The sequence below is a fragment of the Hipposideros armiger genome, unplaced genomic scaffold, assembly GCF_001890085.2.
Source record: "Hipposideros armiger isolate ML-2016 unplaced genomic scaffold, ASM189008v1 scaffold_23, whole genome shotgun sequence".
In the NCBI taxonomy this organism is placed as follows: domain Eukaryota; kingdom Metazoa; phylum Chordata; class Mammalia; order Chiroptera; family Hipposideridae; genus Hipposideros; species Hipposideros armiger.
The window spans coordinates 781,066-798,458 of record NW_017731373.1 but is presented as its reverse complement, the minus strand read 5'-3'; the positions used below and the strand labels follow the sequence as shown (position 1 = coordinate 798,458).

Below are 17,393 nucleotides of genomic sequence, written 5' to 3'. Positions count from 1 at the left end.
GGACAAACATATCTCATACTATTTTGGTTTTCCCTATCCTTGTAAGTTCAGTGTTTCTCTCTCTCTCTCTCTCTCTCTCTCTCTCTCTCTCTCTCCCTCTCTCCCTCTCCCCCAGCTCTCCCTCTCCCTCCATCCCCCTCGTCCCCTTGCTCTTTTTCTGTCTTTCACACTTTCCAATTTAGAATGAGAACTTGTGAACAACATAGCTGAGGATCAAGTCAACATGACTTTTACATAAAGAGGCATTGACTAGGCAATACTGCTTTTAAAAAAATAAATATTCACTTTAAATTTTGCATAACTTTTGTTTGATTGAAACATGTAACCTCAAATGTAATATGAATATAAATAAAGTTAGCATCTAATATTTTTGAGTTCAGTGTTTTTTCTCTTTTATTTTTAGGATAAACATGTTCTGACAGTTGTAACTATTGAGAGAATGCTGGAAAAGCTGAAAAAATCTGATGAACTTTTGGAACTTATTCTTAAAGGACTTAATGAATATTTAGAAAAGAAACGTCTGTTCTTCCCCAGATTCTTTTTCTTGTCTAATGATGAACTGCTTGAGATACTATCTGAGACTAAAGATCCCACTAGGTAAGTAACTTACATATATAACACATGGCTGAATTTATCTGCCTAAATTTAAGTTCTAGAAAAAGGCAGAACATTTATCTATATCTAGATATATAATTATATCTATGTGACAACTTTTTAAAGACTTGTAAATATTATCAGTAATCAATATAATTATTAAAAACATAAGTAATATCATTGAATTATATTTTCCCAAATGTGATGACTCTCTTGGAGTGGATTTCTTATTTTATCACATATTCCTTATAGATATTTTCAGAGCGCATCGCTCTTCTAAATCACATTCTGAGTAAAAGTTAGTGGCTTGCAATGACATGCAGGTGGCCTCCATTTTCCTTCCTATTCATCTCCCATTAGTTGTTCTTCTTGCTCACTTGGCTACAGTTCTTGCAATTCCCCCATGAAAGGGGCAGCCTCCTCCCTCAGTATACTGTTCTCTTTGCATATCCGTATATCTGTATGTTCTCTTATCCACATATCCATAAGACTTCTTTTACTTCTGTAGGTGTTTGTGGAAACCTGCTAAATATCTGCCACTTAGGAGGCCTTTTCTGACCACTCTATTTAAAATGGCAACTCCTTCCATCACTCCCTAGCCACCTTTCCTGGTTTACCTACTTGGCCTTATTTTCCTTCGGCATACTTTTTATCACCTGTCTTATTCTATAATGTATTTTATTTGTTTACTGTTTGATCTCCTCTAGTTATGGAAGAGATTTTTGACTGCTTTTTCCCCAGTGCTGAGTCATGATTCCTTAGAATATCTAGTATACAACAGTGAATAGATATTTGTTAAACAAATTAATTAATTTTGTGTCTTGTGCCTTCAAAATAGGAGACAAGTAATCCAGACAAAAAGATCAATTTAGGCTCAGATTTACATCTGAGTTTTTATACTCTGCTTCTTTTTTGAAAGATACATTCAATTGGTTATTGGTAATGTGCCAAAAATGAGGGGTTTAGTCAGTTCCAAATATATTACAATGAAAAGATTAAAGTTGGATTGCTTCAAACCAGTTGATTTAGTAAACTGTAAAGTACTTAAAGCACTAAACCTAGTTCATAATTTGCAAGTAGCCTCTGAAGATCCCAGTTGAAATGGCTACTTTTGTGTTTTTGAAGACTCTTCAGATCAGTATATTACCTGTTAGTCAAGATTCATTTACTCTTTATGTTACTTTTAAATCTTTCAGTTCATTGTTTTGGAAACAAAGCCTCATGGATGCCTCCTCTGTAGCTCTTACTATAATTATAATTTTACAGATCTTTTTGTGATTATTGAATTAATGATGACCTCCCCACTGGACTGTATAATCCATGCAGGCAGGGATTGTGTCTTTTTTTTTCTCTCAGTGTTTTATCTCCAGCAGCATCTAGTAGGGGCCTAACATATAATGCACATTTATAAATTTTGAATGAAGATGGGTGCACAAAGAACACTAACATTTAAAGAATTGCTTTAATTTGGTTAATTCTCTTAAACATTTATTTTTTTTCCTGACAGGGTGCAACCTCACTTAAAGAAATGTTTTGAGGGAATTGCAAAGTTACAATTTTCAGAAATTTTAGACATTACTCACATGAAGAGCAGCGAAGGAGAGGTTGTGGAACTCATAGAGACCATTTCAACAGTCAAAGCCAGAGGTCAAGTGGAGAAGTGGTTGGTTGAGTTAGAGAGAGTTATGATTAAATCCATCCACAAGGTAGCTAACTGTATTTATTATTATTTTGAGAAAAGATGTTAGAATGTTAATGTGTCATTGATAAATGCACTGTTATTTAGACAGAAATTGAGTCATGAATTACCAATTCAATTATAGCTTGAAGGCTGCCCTGGCCTTTTAAATTTTCTTTATTGTTAACAGCAACAGTGTCTTTCATCTCTGTTCAACCCCTTAGACATACTAGCTAGACTAGAAATCCAGAAAGATTCACTTGTCCTTATATATTAGATTGTCGGAAAAGTCATGACGTATTTTTTCTATGTTTTTTGTTGCAAAAATGTGTCATGACTTTTCCAGCAACCCAAGATTTCTCAAAACAATCTAATTTTGACAGTGTTTTTTCTGCAATTCAAACATTAAAGTGGGTAGAACGTCACAGGCGATGTTACTATTTTTTTATTGATACATATAACAGATTAGAATATTTCCCACTAATGGCTGATAGAAAGTGGATATATCAGTCCACTGAAAACATATATAGCGAAGTACATGAATTAGACTTCCTGATTTTACAACTTTCAAGTCTCTTTGAATGAATTATATATTCGTCCCTGTCATCATTGCCTTGGGCATCAAACTACGGAATTGAGAGGGAGTGAGATCTGCAAACACAGGAAGAACTTTAGCGAAATTATGTGGCTTGTCTGAGTGTGCATGTACAGACATGCACATGGCTGAGTGGGGATTTGATTAAGTTCAAAGAAAATTGTTATCCATGAATTTGATTGGTCTCATTTTGGAAGTATTTGAATTTATGTTTTGCAGTAAAATTGCTTGTGTCTGTTCAATCCAGATAATCAAGGATATTTTTGGCCACAAGTCAAATTAATCATGTATCAGCAAAATGCAATGCTATGTTATATAATTGTCTTACTCACAGTTATATGAATAAACTTGAATTTAAATAGTCTAATTTCACATGATTTGAGTCTTCCTAATTGGCTAAGATGTTATACAAAGTTGAGCAGTATGAGTTAATCTGTTTAGGCGGTTAGCTCTTCATTGTATGGCATGTTCAAGTGTGAAAATGTTCATCTTTAGCATTTTCTTTTTCAATTAGGTAATTAGAGCAGCAATTTTTGCCTATACACAATATGAACGAATTGACTGGGTAAGGGATTGGCCTGGACAGACAGTTCTCTGTGTATCCCAAACCTTTTGGACAAAAGACGTTCACACAGCTATTTCAGTGGGGCAAAAGGTAAGCTTTTATTGCCCCAGGTTTGTCGGCATTTTTTCAATAGTTATTATATATAAAAACAATCCACTCAAAAAGTCAAGGATACCTGAGTCTCAATCTTATTATTATATACATTTCTGTATCTTTAAAAATAAAGTCATAATAGGACTAAAAAACTTCCTAAACTCAGAAAGCGTAGGAGGAAATAACGTAATAGAATTCTTTTTATGTCTTGAGGAAAACTACCCTATGAAGACAAGGTATCTGTTGACTCATTTCAACTATTTTTATCTTTATTTTTAATGTATTGCTTTTGAATAAACAATCATTAATATTTTGAATGATGCTTTAGTTTAGATATTCTAATATATTGGATATATGAATTTAGTAATATTGTGAATTGGATTACCATGATTAATTAAAAACAGAAACTACTTTCAATGTAGCATTCCTATCCTTGAGATGGGATTTAAGTAAGTCAACTTTCAGTTGACCGATGGACCAAATGGAACTTAGAATTTGTAGGCCTTTTGTTTAAAACCATAGCTTTGAAGTATATTTTTTACATGACGTTTGACATTGTTGTCTTTAACTCTAAGGTACTGTTGAATACTGGTGAGTGCTGTAGTTTGAGAGAGACTCATATCTCTGTAAGCAGGCAGATCCCATGCTTAGTTCACTCCAGCTTACCAACAGGTCACTTATTTCTCCTCTGTGGGAGGGGATAGGGCATAGTGCAGGAAGGCAGGGATTTTTAGAGCACTGGGGAATGAAGGTTTCCTTGGGGTTACCGCTGGACTGTTGGCTGTCTCACCACCATGTGCATTTTTCCTTTTCCTCAGTGGATCTAGAGTATTCGTTTTATTTTTTCTTATTTTTAAGCTACCACTAACCACCCTTATCACACAGAGGGATTCCTCCATCACCAGTGGGACTTCTGGAGGGACATGTAGCCTCCTGGGTCTCCCTCCTTGCTTGCTCTCCCCCCTCCACCAGATCACCAACTTCATTACTCACCCCATATGGGGGAAATAGTCTGGAGAAAACAAAGAAGTAAATATGGGCAAATCAGCCAAATTTGTAGGCATCATCCAATTTTTTTCAGTTTACATGTAGTGTGTATCAAACCTCGACCCCTCTGTCAAAACAATATTTTTTTTCTGGTCTTACTCCAAGAAGGCTGGAACACATAAGAATTGAGGTAGAGCATTAAAGTGTAAATAAACTATAATCCATTTATGTTTCTACTTAACTCCCAAGCATAGTTTGAATCTCAAAGGACACACAATTTAGGTCACTCCCTTTTCAATGTGCCCTCTGCTTAAAACTCTGTAATTCTTACCATATTGAGTATAGACACAAATAATTTTCTTGGTTTACAACAGTATCCACTGATACTGAGATGGAGTTATTTATTTACTCATTTGTTAGTCCATTCAATTTTTTTCCCCACTCACATAATATGGTGCAGATATGGAGACATTCACAAGAATGCCAAAATGGAGAACTGTGCCTCGCGGGTGACTCAGCTTTGTAGACTCCGGTTCCCTGAAGTGGTAGCTTAGCAAGATTTAGCAAGCAAGCCTTTGTTATTGTACCTTGCCTGATTGCCCTCCTCTGTTGTGTTTTATGGTGCTTTCATAGCTGTTTTATGGTATGAAATTAAGCTTAATATGTGCCCTTAAAATTAATTCTTTTCTTTTTGATCTGCTTGTGATTATCCTGCTTCAAGTACGCCCTTCATCTGCTGCCTGTGGTTCTATCATGGGAGGCTAGCATATGTTTTTGTATTCTACGTATTGGTAATTTTTTTTCCTAATTAATGTGTGGCTCGCATTTGAAGCTGATGACTTTGGTTGAGCAGCTGGAGACTTTTGGCAGCCTTTTACACAACTGGATGCTTCCATTCTCTGCAGACATCCCAAGTTGTTTGGAGCTTGATGTTATAATAGCACCTTGTTATACCGTCACACTCCCAGAGGACCTGTTCCCCTCAGGATATATTTTTTTCCACTTATTTATTCAGTGAATGTTGATTGTAGAACTAGTCCATTTGAGGCATTACAGGGGCGATAAAATGAATGAAAGAATCACTGCTGACACAGAACTCAGGATATTGCAAATATTGATGTAAATTTGAGTCAGTGTATCATTGTATATGTAGAAGGATCTAGATATAATAGAAATATTTGATTCCAGATAGGGTTTATTTTGGCTGAATATGATGGTAGTTACATTTGGATTCATTAGCTCACTATATAGAATGGTTTACAAGGAATAAAATGTAACAAAATATCATGATTTTTTTTCTATCTAGCTTATCTGAATTCTCATTCATATAATATAGTTCCTAAAGAACTCAGTTTACCATGGTTTGAAGCCAAATTTTACTTCTAAATCTGTTTTTCTAGTATAGGAAAATACATTCTGCTAGTATAAATAGTAACAAATGCTTCTGGACATGTAATTTGTATGGTCAGGTCCAAACATTACAATTTTTAAATGTCTTGTGTTGAACCACGGAATGTGAGAACTGCTAAGGCTTTCAGAGATCTCACTTTTCCTGATGAGGAAACTAAGATGCACCAACTGGCATAGCTTCTGTCCCTAGGATCAAAACTCTTCTTACTAATTTATATACTCAATATGCTTAAATTCACTTATTGGCTCCAAGAATTGAAACACTTATGGTTATTTAAACATGGGTGGAACAGAAGTTTATTTTTCACTATTTACGAAGCAAATTAATAGCAATTAATCATGTAAATCATATAAATGAAATAGTGTTCAAGGACCAAACTTTTTAAAAAATGACTACCTTAAAAACAAAAAAAGATAAAATATGTCAGGGAATAAGAAAAGTACCCCTTAGAGAAACAACTTGCTGTCCTAATACTCTATCCTTTAAACTTTTTCTCATTCTTGGAAATCCTCACTTTTAGTTTCATTGCTACCACACTCACCTGGCCCTAAAGGAGTGGAAAAAACTCATTAGTGCATAATATTTATTAAATATTATTAGAGTCAAGAAAGTGACCACATCAGCCTGCTGGGGCATATCAACACTTCCCTTAAGCACACCAGTTTTCATTGATTCTAATTTGATTTTCATTAACCTTCTCTTTTTTGTCTTACTAATTGGATTTACCCACCAGAAAAGAGACCCCAAAGTAAGCCTGGTCCTTAGAATTGGCATTCACTCACCATAAACTAAAATGTTAGATATTTTGTTTATTAAGATCTTTACATTTCAAGTGGCACAAATCCTACTCAGAAGTCCTACACAAGATTATTAGAAGGACTCGTGGGATCCAAGAAGGAACAGTTGGAATCAGAATCTCAGGGCTTTATTGGTGCTGTGGTCTCTTTAATTGTCTGTCTTTCATCTCTACAAGTCTCTGGCAGGCTTTATTCCGCCATGGGGATGTAGGCTTGCGATAGCTTCATATTGGCACACTCAGAGTCTACTAAGGCTACTGAAAAGAACCACAGAGCACAGAGGAGTGCCAATAGGAAAGGACAGGATATTGGGTATACACAAACCACATATGTCCACGATATATGGTCATCTGGGGCTGGTTCACCTAATATCTTTGTGGTTAAGAAAATGAATCATTTTAAAATTATGTCATGTGGAAAATTATGATGAAAATGTAGAAAACACTTTGTATACATGCTAAGTGTTTTTGTTCAAAAGGATTCTGATCACATTAGCTAATCATATTTTATTTTCTTTCAGGCTCTGGAGCAATACTTGGAAAAATGTAATGAGCAAATTGATGATATTGTCACCTTGGTCCGTGGAAAATTGTCCAAGCAGAACCGTGTGACTCTGGGAGCCCTGGTGGTGCTGGATGTTCATGCGAGAGATGTCCTCGCATCACTTGTTAATAAAAGAGTTACTGACGACTCTGACTTCGAATGGTTAAGCCAGCTTAGGTACTATTGGCAAGTAAGTGATATCACTGCATGTTATTGCACAGCAATTTCAGCTCATAGTTTTTTCATTTGCGCTTGCTGGCTCACATGGGAAGCAGTATCAGTAGCATAGGATTTTTTGCTGATGACTGACTATACCCAAGCAAGCATCCTCCAGACTGAAGATTAAGGCAGACAAAAATGACATCTGCAAGTGTATCATCCATACAAAAACTGTATCTATATCTATAGCCCAATCCATGTCCAAATGTATAGTCACCTAGAAACACGTAAACACATACAGTCACTCACAAATTATGAGTTATTATTAAAAAAATTACTCATTTTAAATGAATCATTATGCTTGCTGAATCTGCAAAATGTCGAAACTAGTCAGTTTAAAGTAGCATGTACCGATTCCTGATACATCTAAAGAACGTGCAAATCAGACTATATTTTAGTATGATTTAGTCATTAAAATTTTCTCTTGTTGATCAGTTGAAGGAACCAGAAACATGATCTGGAAGGAAGGTTTTTGTCGGGGAATCCAGGGGGATGGTGATAGCAGTCACCAGTGAGAAGGGAGGAGGAGCAGGACCAGTCAGTACAATGGGCAAGGTTGGGCCTGTTGAGAATGGGAAGCGAGAGCTCATGACTGGAGATAGGGACTCTAAAGTTCTCATTCACTTTTGTGAAAGGCTGGGGAGGTATGGGGGAAGAGGAGAGGAGATACAAGAACCAGAACCCTGGAAAACCATGTGAGAAGCGGTGTGTATAGTGGTTAGGATCTCAGCCTGTGGAATCATTGTTTCAAATGCTGGAGCCTCCTCTTACCAGAAGTATGACTTGGGCACACTCTCTTTAAGCGTCAATGTCCTCATCTGTAAAATGGTGATAATGATAATACCCCACTCTATCGTGAAAATAAATCAAACGAATGATTGAAAATGTAGGAGCACAATAATTATTGATAATTACAGAATAATGATAAAATAATTTCTCTTTTCTATTGGAAAGAGAAATAAAGAAAACAGTCCCATTTACAATTGCATCAAAAAGAATATGATACCGAGGAATAAATTTAACCAAGAAGGTGAAAGACCTGTACACTGAAAACTGTAAGATATTGATGAAATAAATTGAAGACGACACAAATAAATGAAAAGATATTTCATGCTCATGGATTGGAAGAATTAATATTGTTCAAATGTCCATACTACCCAAAACAATATATGGATTCATTGCATTCCTATCAAAATTCCAATTGTGTTTTTCACCGAATAGGAAAACAATCCTAAAATTGGCATGGGACAACAAAAATGCCTGAATCGCCATTCTTCCTTGTAACAGAATTATATATCTGCTCCTTTTGCCATGCAACTTGCCTCCTATTTAAGGAAGTGGAGTATATTTCCCTGTGCCATTGGGCTTGGCCACGTGACTTGCTTTGGTCATTAAAGCGTTAGTGGATTTGATATAGAAAAAAAAAGACCCTGAATAACTCATTTTTTTTTTTAATTTCAGTTGACATACCATATTATATTAGTTTCAGGTGTACAACACAGTGATTAGACATTTATATAACTTATGAAGTGATCACCCCATAAAACTAGACATAGGGTGGCTGAATGGAGTGATACTATACATAGTTATTATAATATTGTTGACTATATTCCTTATACTGTACATCCCCATGACTATTTTGTAACTACCAATTGTACTTCTTAATCCCTTCATCTTTTTCACCCATCCTCCCAACCCGCCTCCCATCTGGCAACCATCAAAATGTTCTCTGTATCTATCAATCTGTTTCTGTTTTGTTTGTTCGTTTAATTTGTTCTTTTATTTCAAATGTAAGTGAAATCATATGGCATTTGTCTTTCTCTGTCTGACTTACTACACTCAGCACAATATAATCTAGTTCCACTCATGTTGTTGCAGATGCAAGATTTAATTCTTTTTATGACTGAGTAATATTCCATTGTGTATGTGAACCACCTCTTCTTTATCCATTCATCCATTGATAGACACCCAGGCTGCCTCTACATCTTGGCCATTGTAAAAGATGCTGCAGTGAGCATATGGACGCGTATGTCCCTTTGAAGTAGTGTTTTGGGTTTCTTTGGATAAATACCTAGAAGTGGGATTACTGGGTCCTTCTTTGTCTCTTGTTATAGCCTTTATTTTAAAGTCTATTTTGTCTGGTATAAGTATTGCTACTCCAGCTTTTTTTTTTTTTTCATTTCCACTTTCAAGAAATATCTTTTTCTATCCCTTTACTTTCAGTCTGTGTGTGTCTTTCAATCTGAAGTGCGTCTCTTGTAGGCAGCTCATGTAAGGGTTTTATTTTGACATGCTGTTTGCATGTCAATAGGAGGGATTGACCCTCAAACTGATTGGTTGTGAGGACGGGCAGTGACTATAGTGGAGGAGCTGTTGTGCAGGGCCTGATCATACAAAGCAGGATTCATTTTAGTGGGCTCTGGTGTCTGCCCAGTCTGCCCTTCGGGTGTGTCATCTGTGGAGGGTGCCTGGTGGTGCTCCGGCTCAGTCTGAAGCTGGTCACCAGGAGTACTGGCCCCAAACTAAAAAGCTTCTGCACAACAAGGGAAACTGTCAATAAAATAAAAAAGCAACCTGCTGAATGTGAGAAAATATTTGTAAATCACGTATCTGATAAGGAGTTAATACCTAAAATATATTAATGTAAAGAATTCATACAACTCAATAGCAAAACAGTCTGATTTAAAAATGGGCAGAGGATTTGAATAGACATTTTTCCAAAGAAGACATACAGATGACCAACAGGTACATGTTCAACATCACTAATTATTAGTGAAATGCAAAACAAAACCACAATGAGATACCACTTCACACCTGTTAAAATGACTATTATCAAAAAGACAAAAGGAGAAAATGGAACTCTTTGCACTGTTGGTGAGAGTGTAAATTGCTACAGCCACTGTGGAAAATAGTATGGAGGTTCCTCAAAAAATTAAAAATAGAACTACCATATGATTCAGCAATTTTACTTCTGGGTATTTATCTGAAGAAAATAAAAACACTAACCCAAAAAAATGTAAGCACCCTCATGTATATTGCAGCATTATTTACAATAGCCAAGATATAGAAAAAACCTAAATGTCCATTAATAGATGAATGGATAAAGAGAATGTGATATATATCCCATTATATATATATATATATGTATATATATATACTGGAATATTATTCAACCATAAAAAACAATGAAATCGTGCTATTTGTAACAACATGGATGGATGTTAAGGATATTGTGCCTTCACAATAAAATAAGTGAAATAATCAGAGAAAGACAAAGACCATGTGATCTCATTTATATGTGGAATCTAAAAAAAAAAAAGCTCATAGATTCAGAGAACAAGTTGGTGGTTACCAGAGACTGTGGGTGGGAGTAGGGAGAGAAATGGGTGAAGGGCGTCAAAAGGTGTAATCTTCCAGGTATAAAATAAGTCATGGGCATGTAAAGTACATTATGGCCACTACAGTTAATAATACTGTATTGCATACTTGAAAGTTGCTACGAGAGTAGATCTTAAAAGTTCTCATCACAAGAAAAAATTGTGTAACTATGTATAGTGATGGATGTTGACTAGACTTATTGTTGTGATCATTTCACAAAATATACAAATAATATTTTTACTTAAATAGCATGATTTAATTAGTTGATTTAATTAATAAAATAGTTTGCTGCTTAAATTATACACAAATATCAAATCATCATATTGTACACGTGAAACTACTATAAGCTGTATCTCAATTATACCTTAATAAAAAAAAATTTTAAAAGGTGTTAGCAGGGGCCGGCCGGGTGACTCAGTTGGTTAAGAGCTCGCTCAAGAGTTTGAGCTCTGAGCAACAGGGTCCCTGGTTTGATTCACTGCCCGAGCTGAGCTGCCGCTGAGCTGTCAACAGGTAGCAGGATGGCTCAGCTAAAAAAAAATAATAAAAATAAAAAGGTGTTAGCAAGTAAAAAAATGAAAAGATAGGAGAGATAAGAAACAAATATATTTTAAAAAAAGAAACAAATATATTTTCCAAAGATATTCTATAGAAAAAATTGAAGCCAGTTACTTCAATTACTTAGCCAGGGAAATTAGATATTGAATTCTTCTACTGAATTAAATGATGTCTGAAAAGTGAATTTTAAAGATGTTGTCTACAACATGTCTATTATTTATAAAAGAGCTTGAGTCTTCATATTATTTAAAATTCTATTATTTAAGCTAATTTTATTTTTCCTGACGTATCCTAGGAAAATCATTTAGAAACGAAGATGATTAATGCTGGCTTACGGTATGGATATGAATATCTGGGTAATTCCCCGAGGCTGGTTATTACTCCACTCACTGACAGATGTTACAGGTAAACTATTAATTTAAGGATCTATTGGAAATAACTTTCACTCATCCCCGGATCACTTATTTCTTACAGAGTACCAAATTATCTTCTCCTCAATAAGTGTGTCCTATGTTATCTTTTCCTAGACCCGTAATTCTCCTCTCAACTTGCTCTTTAATTTGTCTTTCTCTGCTGGCTTCTTCCTCCCAGCTCTGGAGCTCTAAGAATTGTCAGGGATTGCTGTTGTTTTTTACATTGTTCATATATCCTATCATCTTGAAACTTTCTGACTCTTCCTTTTGTATCATTTGAGGTCCTCTTTCCCCTGAAGTACGGAATTTTCTGGAATTCTGTTTTCATGTTTCATGCTTCATGGTTTCCTGGGTTTTCTCATTCACGCTCAGGCTTCAACAGATCCCCAAATCTGTACCTTCGGCCAAGGTCTCTCCTGTAGCTTTCACCACACACATGCCTGCTGGATATCCCCATTAGATATTATATCTCATAAGCATTTATATTTTTTTCTATCATCTTTCTGAAAAAGAAAGGGCTTTAACTACTTTAATTCTAAGTTCCCATCTCCCGTATTCTAAATTATTGTTAAATACTAAATTAAACTGTGGGGTTTGTTTTTTTCATTTTCTTCCAAAAAATTAGTCATTTTAACGAGTTTATTGACTAAACCAGTCTCAGCATGCAAACAGGAAGCAACTTTATTCTTATTGTTCTTTTAAACTTGCTCTATCAAATGTTTTACCCCATTCTTCCTAGATGAAATCTAGGGTAGATTCCCTAATTTTGCTGGTTATTCTTAGATATTAATGAATAGTGGTGTGTTTTTTTCCCTAGATATTTAAAGTCCATTAAGGTATAATATCATTGTTTTTACTCACCTGCTTCTTGCTTTACCTTATATTTTTTTGCTTAATTTTCCTCCTTACTAAACAACTTTTTTTAGTAACGGGTTTCAGTGAGGCTCTGCAAGTAGTGAGCTCTGACTTTGTATGAAACTGCCTCTCTTTTTTTGGGGGGGCATCTTCACTCAATTATTAAATGATAGATTAGCTAGATATAGGATTGTAGATGACCAGTAATTTTCCCTCAGCTCTTCAAAGATATTACACTTCTGGCATCTATTGCTACTGCTGTGAAGCCTGTTGTTCTAATTATTATTCCTTTGTAGATCATTTTTTTCTCTATTGTAGTTTTAGAGATTTTCTCTTTGTTGTTGACATTCACTGTAAAATTCTAGATGTGGATTAATTTTTATTTATCATACTTGGAACATTTTCAATTCATGTCTTTCTTTAATTCTGGAAAATTCTCAGCCATGGCCTTTAAAATATTTCCCTTTCCCCATTCTCTTTCTTCTTTCTTCTGTTGGGTTGTCAGACATGTCATGAGTTATTTTGTCTATGTTTTTCAAAGGTCATTTATTTATATAAAGAACAAAGATCAATCAATGATATATTGTGCATTTTGTTCGATAACCTTTTGCCATCTTTCAGTGAGCTTCATAATTCCTCGTTTATAGAAGGACCTGTCTTGATTTGCAAAAAACTGAACAAGGTGCTGATTTACAGCCTCATCTGAATTGAACATTATACCATGCAAGGAGTTTTGAAGAGAGTGAAACAAGTGGAAGTCTGACGGCTCAAGGTCAGGCGAGTATGGTGGGTGTAGCAACACATCCCATCCAAGCTCCTATAATTTCTGACAGTTGATCTATCTTGTGTGTGGTCTCACGTTGTTGCAATGGAACACAACTCCTTTACAATTAACTTGCTCTGGATGTTTCTGGATGATGGATTCATTCAAACTATCCAATTTCCGACAGTACACATTCTAATTGATTGGTTACTTGGTAGGAGCTTGAAAAACACGACACCTTTAAAATCTCACCACACTGAAAGCATAACCTTCCTCTGATGAATGTCTGCTTTCGATATTGTTTGAGGCGAATTATCACATCGGGACCAAGACCATTTGCGCACCACATTGTTGTCAACAATCCATTTCTCATCACCAGTTATCAGTCGCTTCAAAAAAAGGATTGTTTTCCTCACGTTTAATGAGCATATCACAGGTGTTTATACACATTGGCAAATGAACTTCTCTGAGTTCATGTGGAACCCAAATATCAAGTTTGCTTACATATCCCAGCTTCTTCAGGTGGTCGTGAATGCTTGAATGATGGATGTTCAATGTTCCTTCAATCTCTTGTGTTTTGTAACGTGGGTTTGACTCGATCAATGCCTTTATTTTGTCGTCATTGACCTCGGTGGGCCTCCCTGACTGAGGAGCGTCGTTGAGATCAAAATCACCAGCATGGAATTTCATGAACCATCATTGGCACTGACGTTCTTGTAGAGCATTGTCATCATAAACTTTATGCAACTTTTCACAAGCTTGACACGCATTCTTCTCTTTATGGAAGTAAAACAGTAAAATATGGCAAAAATGCACAGTTTGGTCTTCCATCTTCAACTTGTAAAATCTCCAAAACTCAACCAAATTGCTCAATTATTTTTTAGAATGAAGCTGGAACTGTCAGCTGTCAAATGACATAGTAATAACATAGATGCGAACGACTCTAGTACTTCCAAAAATGAACTAGTGCCATCTGTTGCAAACATGAGTCATGACTTTTCTGACAACCCAATATGTCTCTTAACTTTTCTTATATTAGGTTTCTGTATCTTCCATATTTATCTTCTAGTACGTAATTTTCTGTTTCATTATGGTTATTCTATGTAATCTGTTGGCTGAATTTTTAAAAGTTCGCTAGTTATAATTTTTCATTGCATACATTTCAAGTTGTGTCTTTTATGACTTCTTTTTCTTCTTAAATTTTTCTGATGTCTGTTGCTTTTAATTTTAAATCTTATTGAACAAGCCACCAGGATACTGAAGAGGGCAGAGCACCATGTATGTTGGAACACTCTCAGAACTGTGTCCATCGCCTTCGCCATGCAAGCCTCACTCTTCACTTTGATCTCTCTCTCTCCAGTTTTGACTGTGAGCTCATTACTATGGGAGTTTTTTCCGCATTTAGTTTTGCATATTCTCAGTTGTGGAGGTATCCATATGGAGGAGAGTCACATTTTACTCTGAGGAAGGCTCTAGGGATTTCTCTGGTCCAGAATAAAATTTTAATGTTAATTTTTCAGTTTGGGTTCATGTTCCCATGGGTAGTGGGAATTATGTAGGCTTTCATCAGGCCCTGCATGAATTGTAAGCTTCCTGCCTTTCTGTGGTTGACTCTTTTTTTTGTCTCTCTGGAGTAACTTTAGTTCCCATTTCGAGAAAATGTGGCCTTCTAGGTATTATAGGTGGATCCATTTCAGCTCCTCACCTTGCTCAGTTCTGAGGTTTTTTCCCTGTTTCTGTATGGATGTGTATACATTTGTGATATGCAAATACCAAAGCAATATGTACCTCTATAGCTTTAGCACCTAATTGCTTTTCCAGATTTTCATTCCCTCTTTATTGGTGATTTTCTTCTTATTCTTTCAAAAATGGCCATGTATTTGAAAAGTTATTATTTGTTCTCTTTTATGTAGCATCTTCATATGCTTGCAGTCAGGAGGATTGGGTGGCTCAGGGTCAGCCAAATTCTCCATATTCACCAGAAGTCAGAACTGAATTTCAGAAGTGGATTTGTTTAGATTTTGTCATATATACAGCTATTAAGAAATAAAGTGTAATTAACAGGTAGAGTAATGCACAAAGATTTTCAGAGGTTAGTGGAAAGAAAAAAATTATTGAAGAGGAAATGGAAAATTTGGTTCTCGGTTGAAACTTTTCCTTTTTTTTAGGGTGTATATGAAAATATCATATTATTCTACAAAGATTGTTTATTTCTTATATTTCAGAACCTTATTTGGAGCCCTTCACTTGCACCTTGGGGGCGCACCTGAAGGCCCAGCTGGCACCGGAAAGACTGAAACTACCAAAGACTTGGCAAAAGCTGTAGCCAAACAATGTGTCGTGTTTAACTGCTCCGATGGGCTGGATTATCTGGCTTTAGGAAAATTCTTTAAGGTTTGAATTGACACCTAATTATTCTGCAATATGATAACTGCTCAGAGAGGATGGTTATTGATAATGAAACATAATTTAATGCAAGTAAATTACATTATAGTTTTAGTAAGGCAAAATACTGTCTCAATAATGCTCAAGAGAAGTGGGGTTATACAAAAGCACATTTGGGAAGAAGCTCAACCTCCCTCTCCAGTTCTGCTCTAAGGGGTCAGTGTTACTGACAGGAATGAGTAGTGTCTTTTTAAGACATTGGGGCAGATAAAAGTTTGAGAACTAGCACATCATGTGAAGGTTGTGGGACTCTGAAGACTTTCTTAACTGTAGATGTTGTTATTAATGAGATATGATTCAGTAATTGATTTTTATAGGCACATTTTAGTTCATCTGTTGAACATGAAATTCATGTTGTGCTTTTTTCTTCTTATTCTGAGTTAGAATCCCACTCTTATGAGCCTGTGTGATTGCAAATGAGGGAATTAAGATGTAAAGTCGCTGTCTATGAACCTATGAACAGCTGGTCATTTAGCACTTTGTTGCTACAGCCTGTTATTCCTTAAAATGTTAGGTGGTACCATTGAACACATAATTCTTCATTTGGAATTATGGGTTCTATTTATTTGTTTGTTTTATTTCTATTTTTCTGTAATTTTCAAAGTACACTTTAAAAATTCTATAATCTTTACTTTTCTAAAATTTCTCCAGAAAAAGTTAACATTTAAAAAAAATAACCAATCTAATAAAAAATAATATATCAATTCTACACCATACATTAAACTGGCTGAAATATGGCCTGGTCATTTTATAACAGACTCGGAATATAAAAAAAAATCTCCACATTTATGATGTTGAAACAATTAGAATAAGAGGTTTAAAAAAGTCAAAATTATAATGAATAAAACATCCAGAAAACATTTGAGTAACCATTAACCTTTGTAATCATCCTCTGTAATGACATACAATCTTGTAATAATTATTTAAGAATGAAATAGCAAATCTGAAAGATTATATGTGTTACTCAACTTTTGAATTTATATGATATTTTTGATTCTTTGATTTAGATTAATACACTAAATGGTATTAAACTTGCCTATCAATAAGTATTTATTGATTACATGGACACTTACATTAATATCATGCTGAATAATGGGGGTACAGAATTAAAAAAACATGGATCTTACTTTTAAGAACCTCAATCTGTGTAAACTCTTTGAATATATGACTTCATAAGCATTCTGTTCTCTGTGATTTCTAAGCCTTTTATTATATTATGTGTTAGGAATCAAAGTCACAGATAGAATCTTCTCTTAATAAAAATGTACATTCTTTGAAATGCATAGAGTTCATGTTCCAACCATTATGGTTCAGTAGATTGAACTGTGTACAAATCCAAGTTCAGTCACTATTAGATGTGTGGATTTGTACTAATTATTTAATGTCTTATATCATATAGCCCTAGATTCCTTACATAAAAGATATATGCAAAGTACCATGCATTGTGCCTGGCACATACCAGGTACTCAGTGAAACATACATATGTGCATATACAATCT

General features: G+C 35.2%; 1 protein-coding gene across 1 annotated transcript in view; it reads left to right on the top strand.

The window, feature by feature from the left end:
* Positions 1-17,393, top strand: part of DNAH7 (dynein axonemal heavy chain 7) — a 235,048-nt gene that overhangs the window by 60,597 nt on the left and 157,058 nt on the right. Inside the window, 7 exon segments of the mRNA XM_019635602.1 lie at positions 404-597; positions 2,102-2,300; positions 3,382-3,522; positions 7,241-7,453; positions 11,714-11,823; positions 15,675-15,985; positions 16,090-16,107. Coding sequence (XP_019491147.1) covers positions 404-597; positions 2,102-2,300; positions 3,382-3,522; positions 7,241-7,453; positions 11,714-11,823; positions 15,675-15,985; positions 16,090-16,107 — 1,186 coding nt within the window.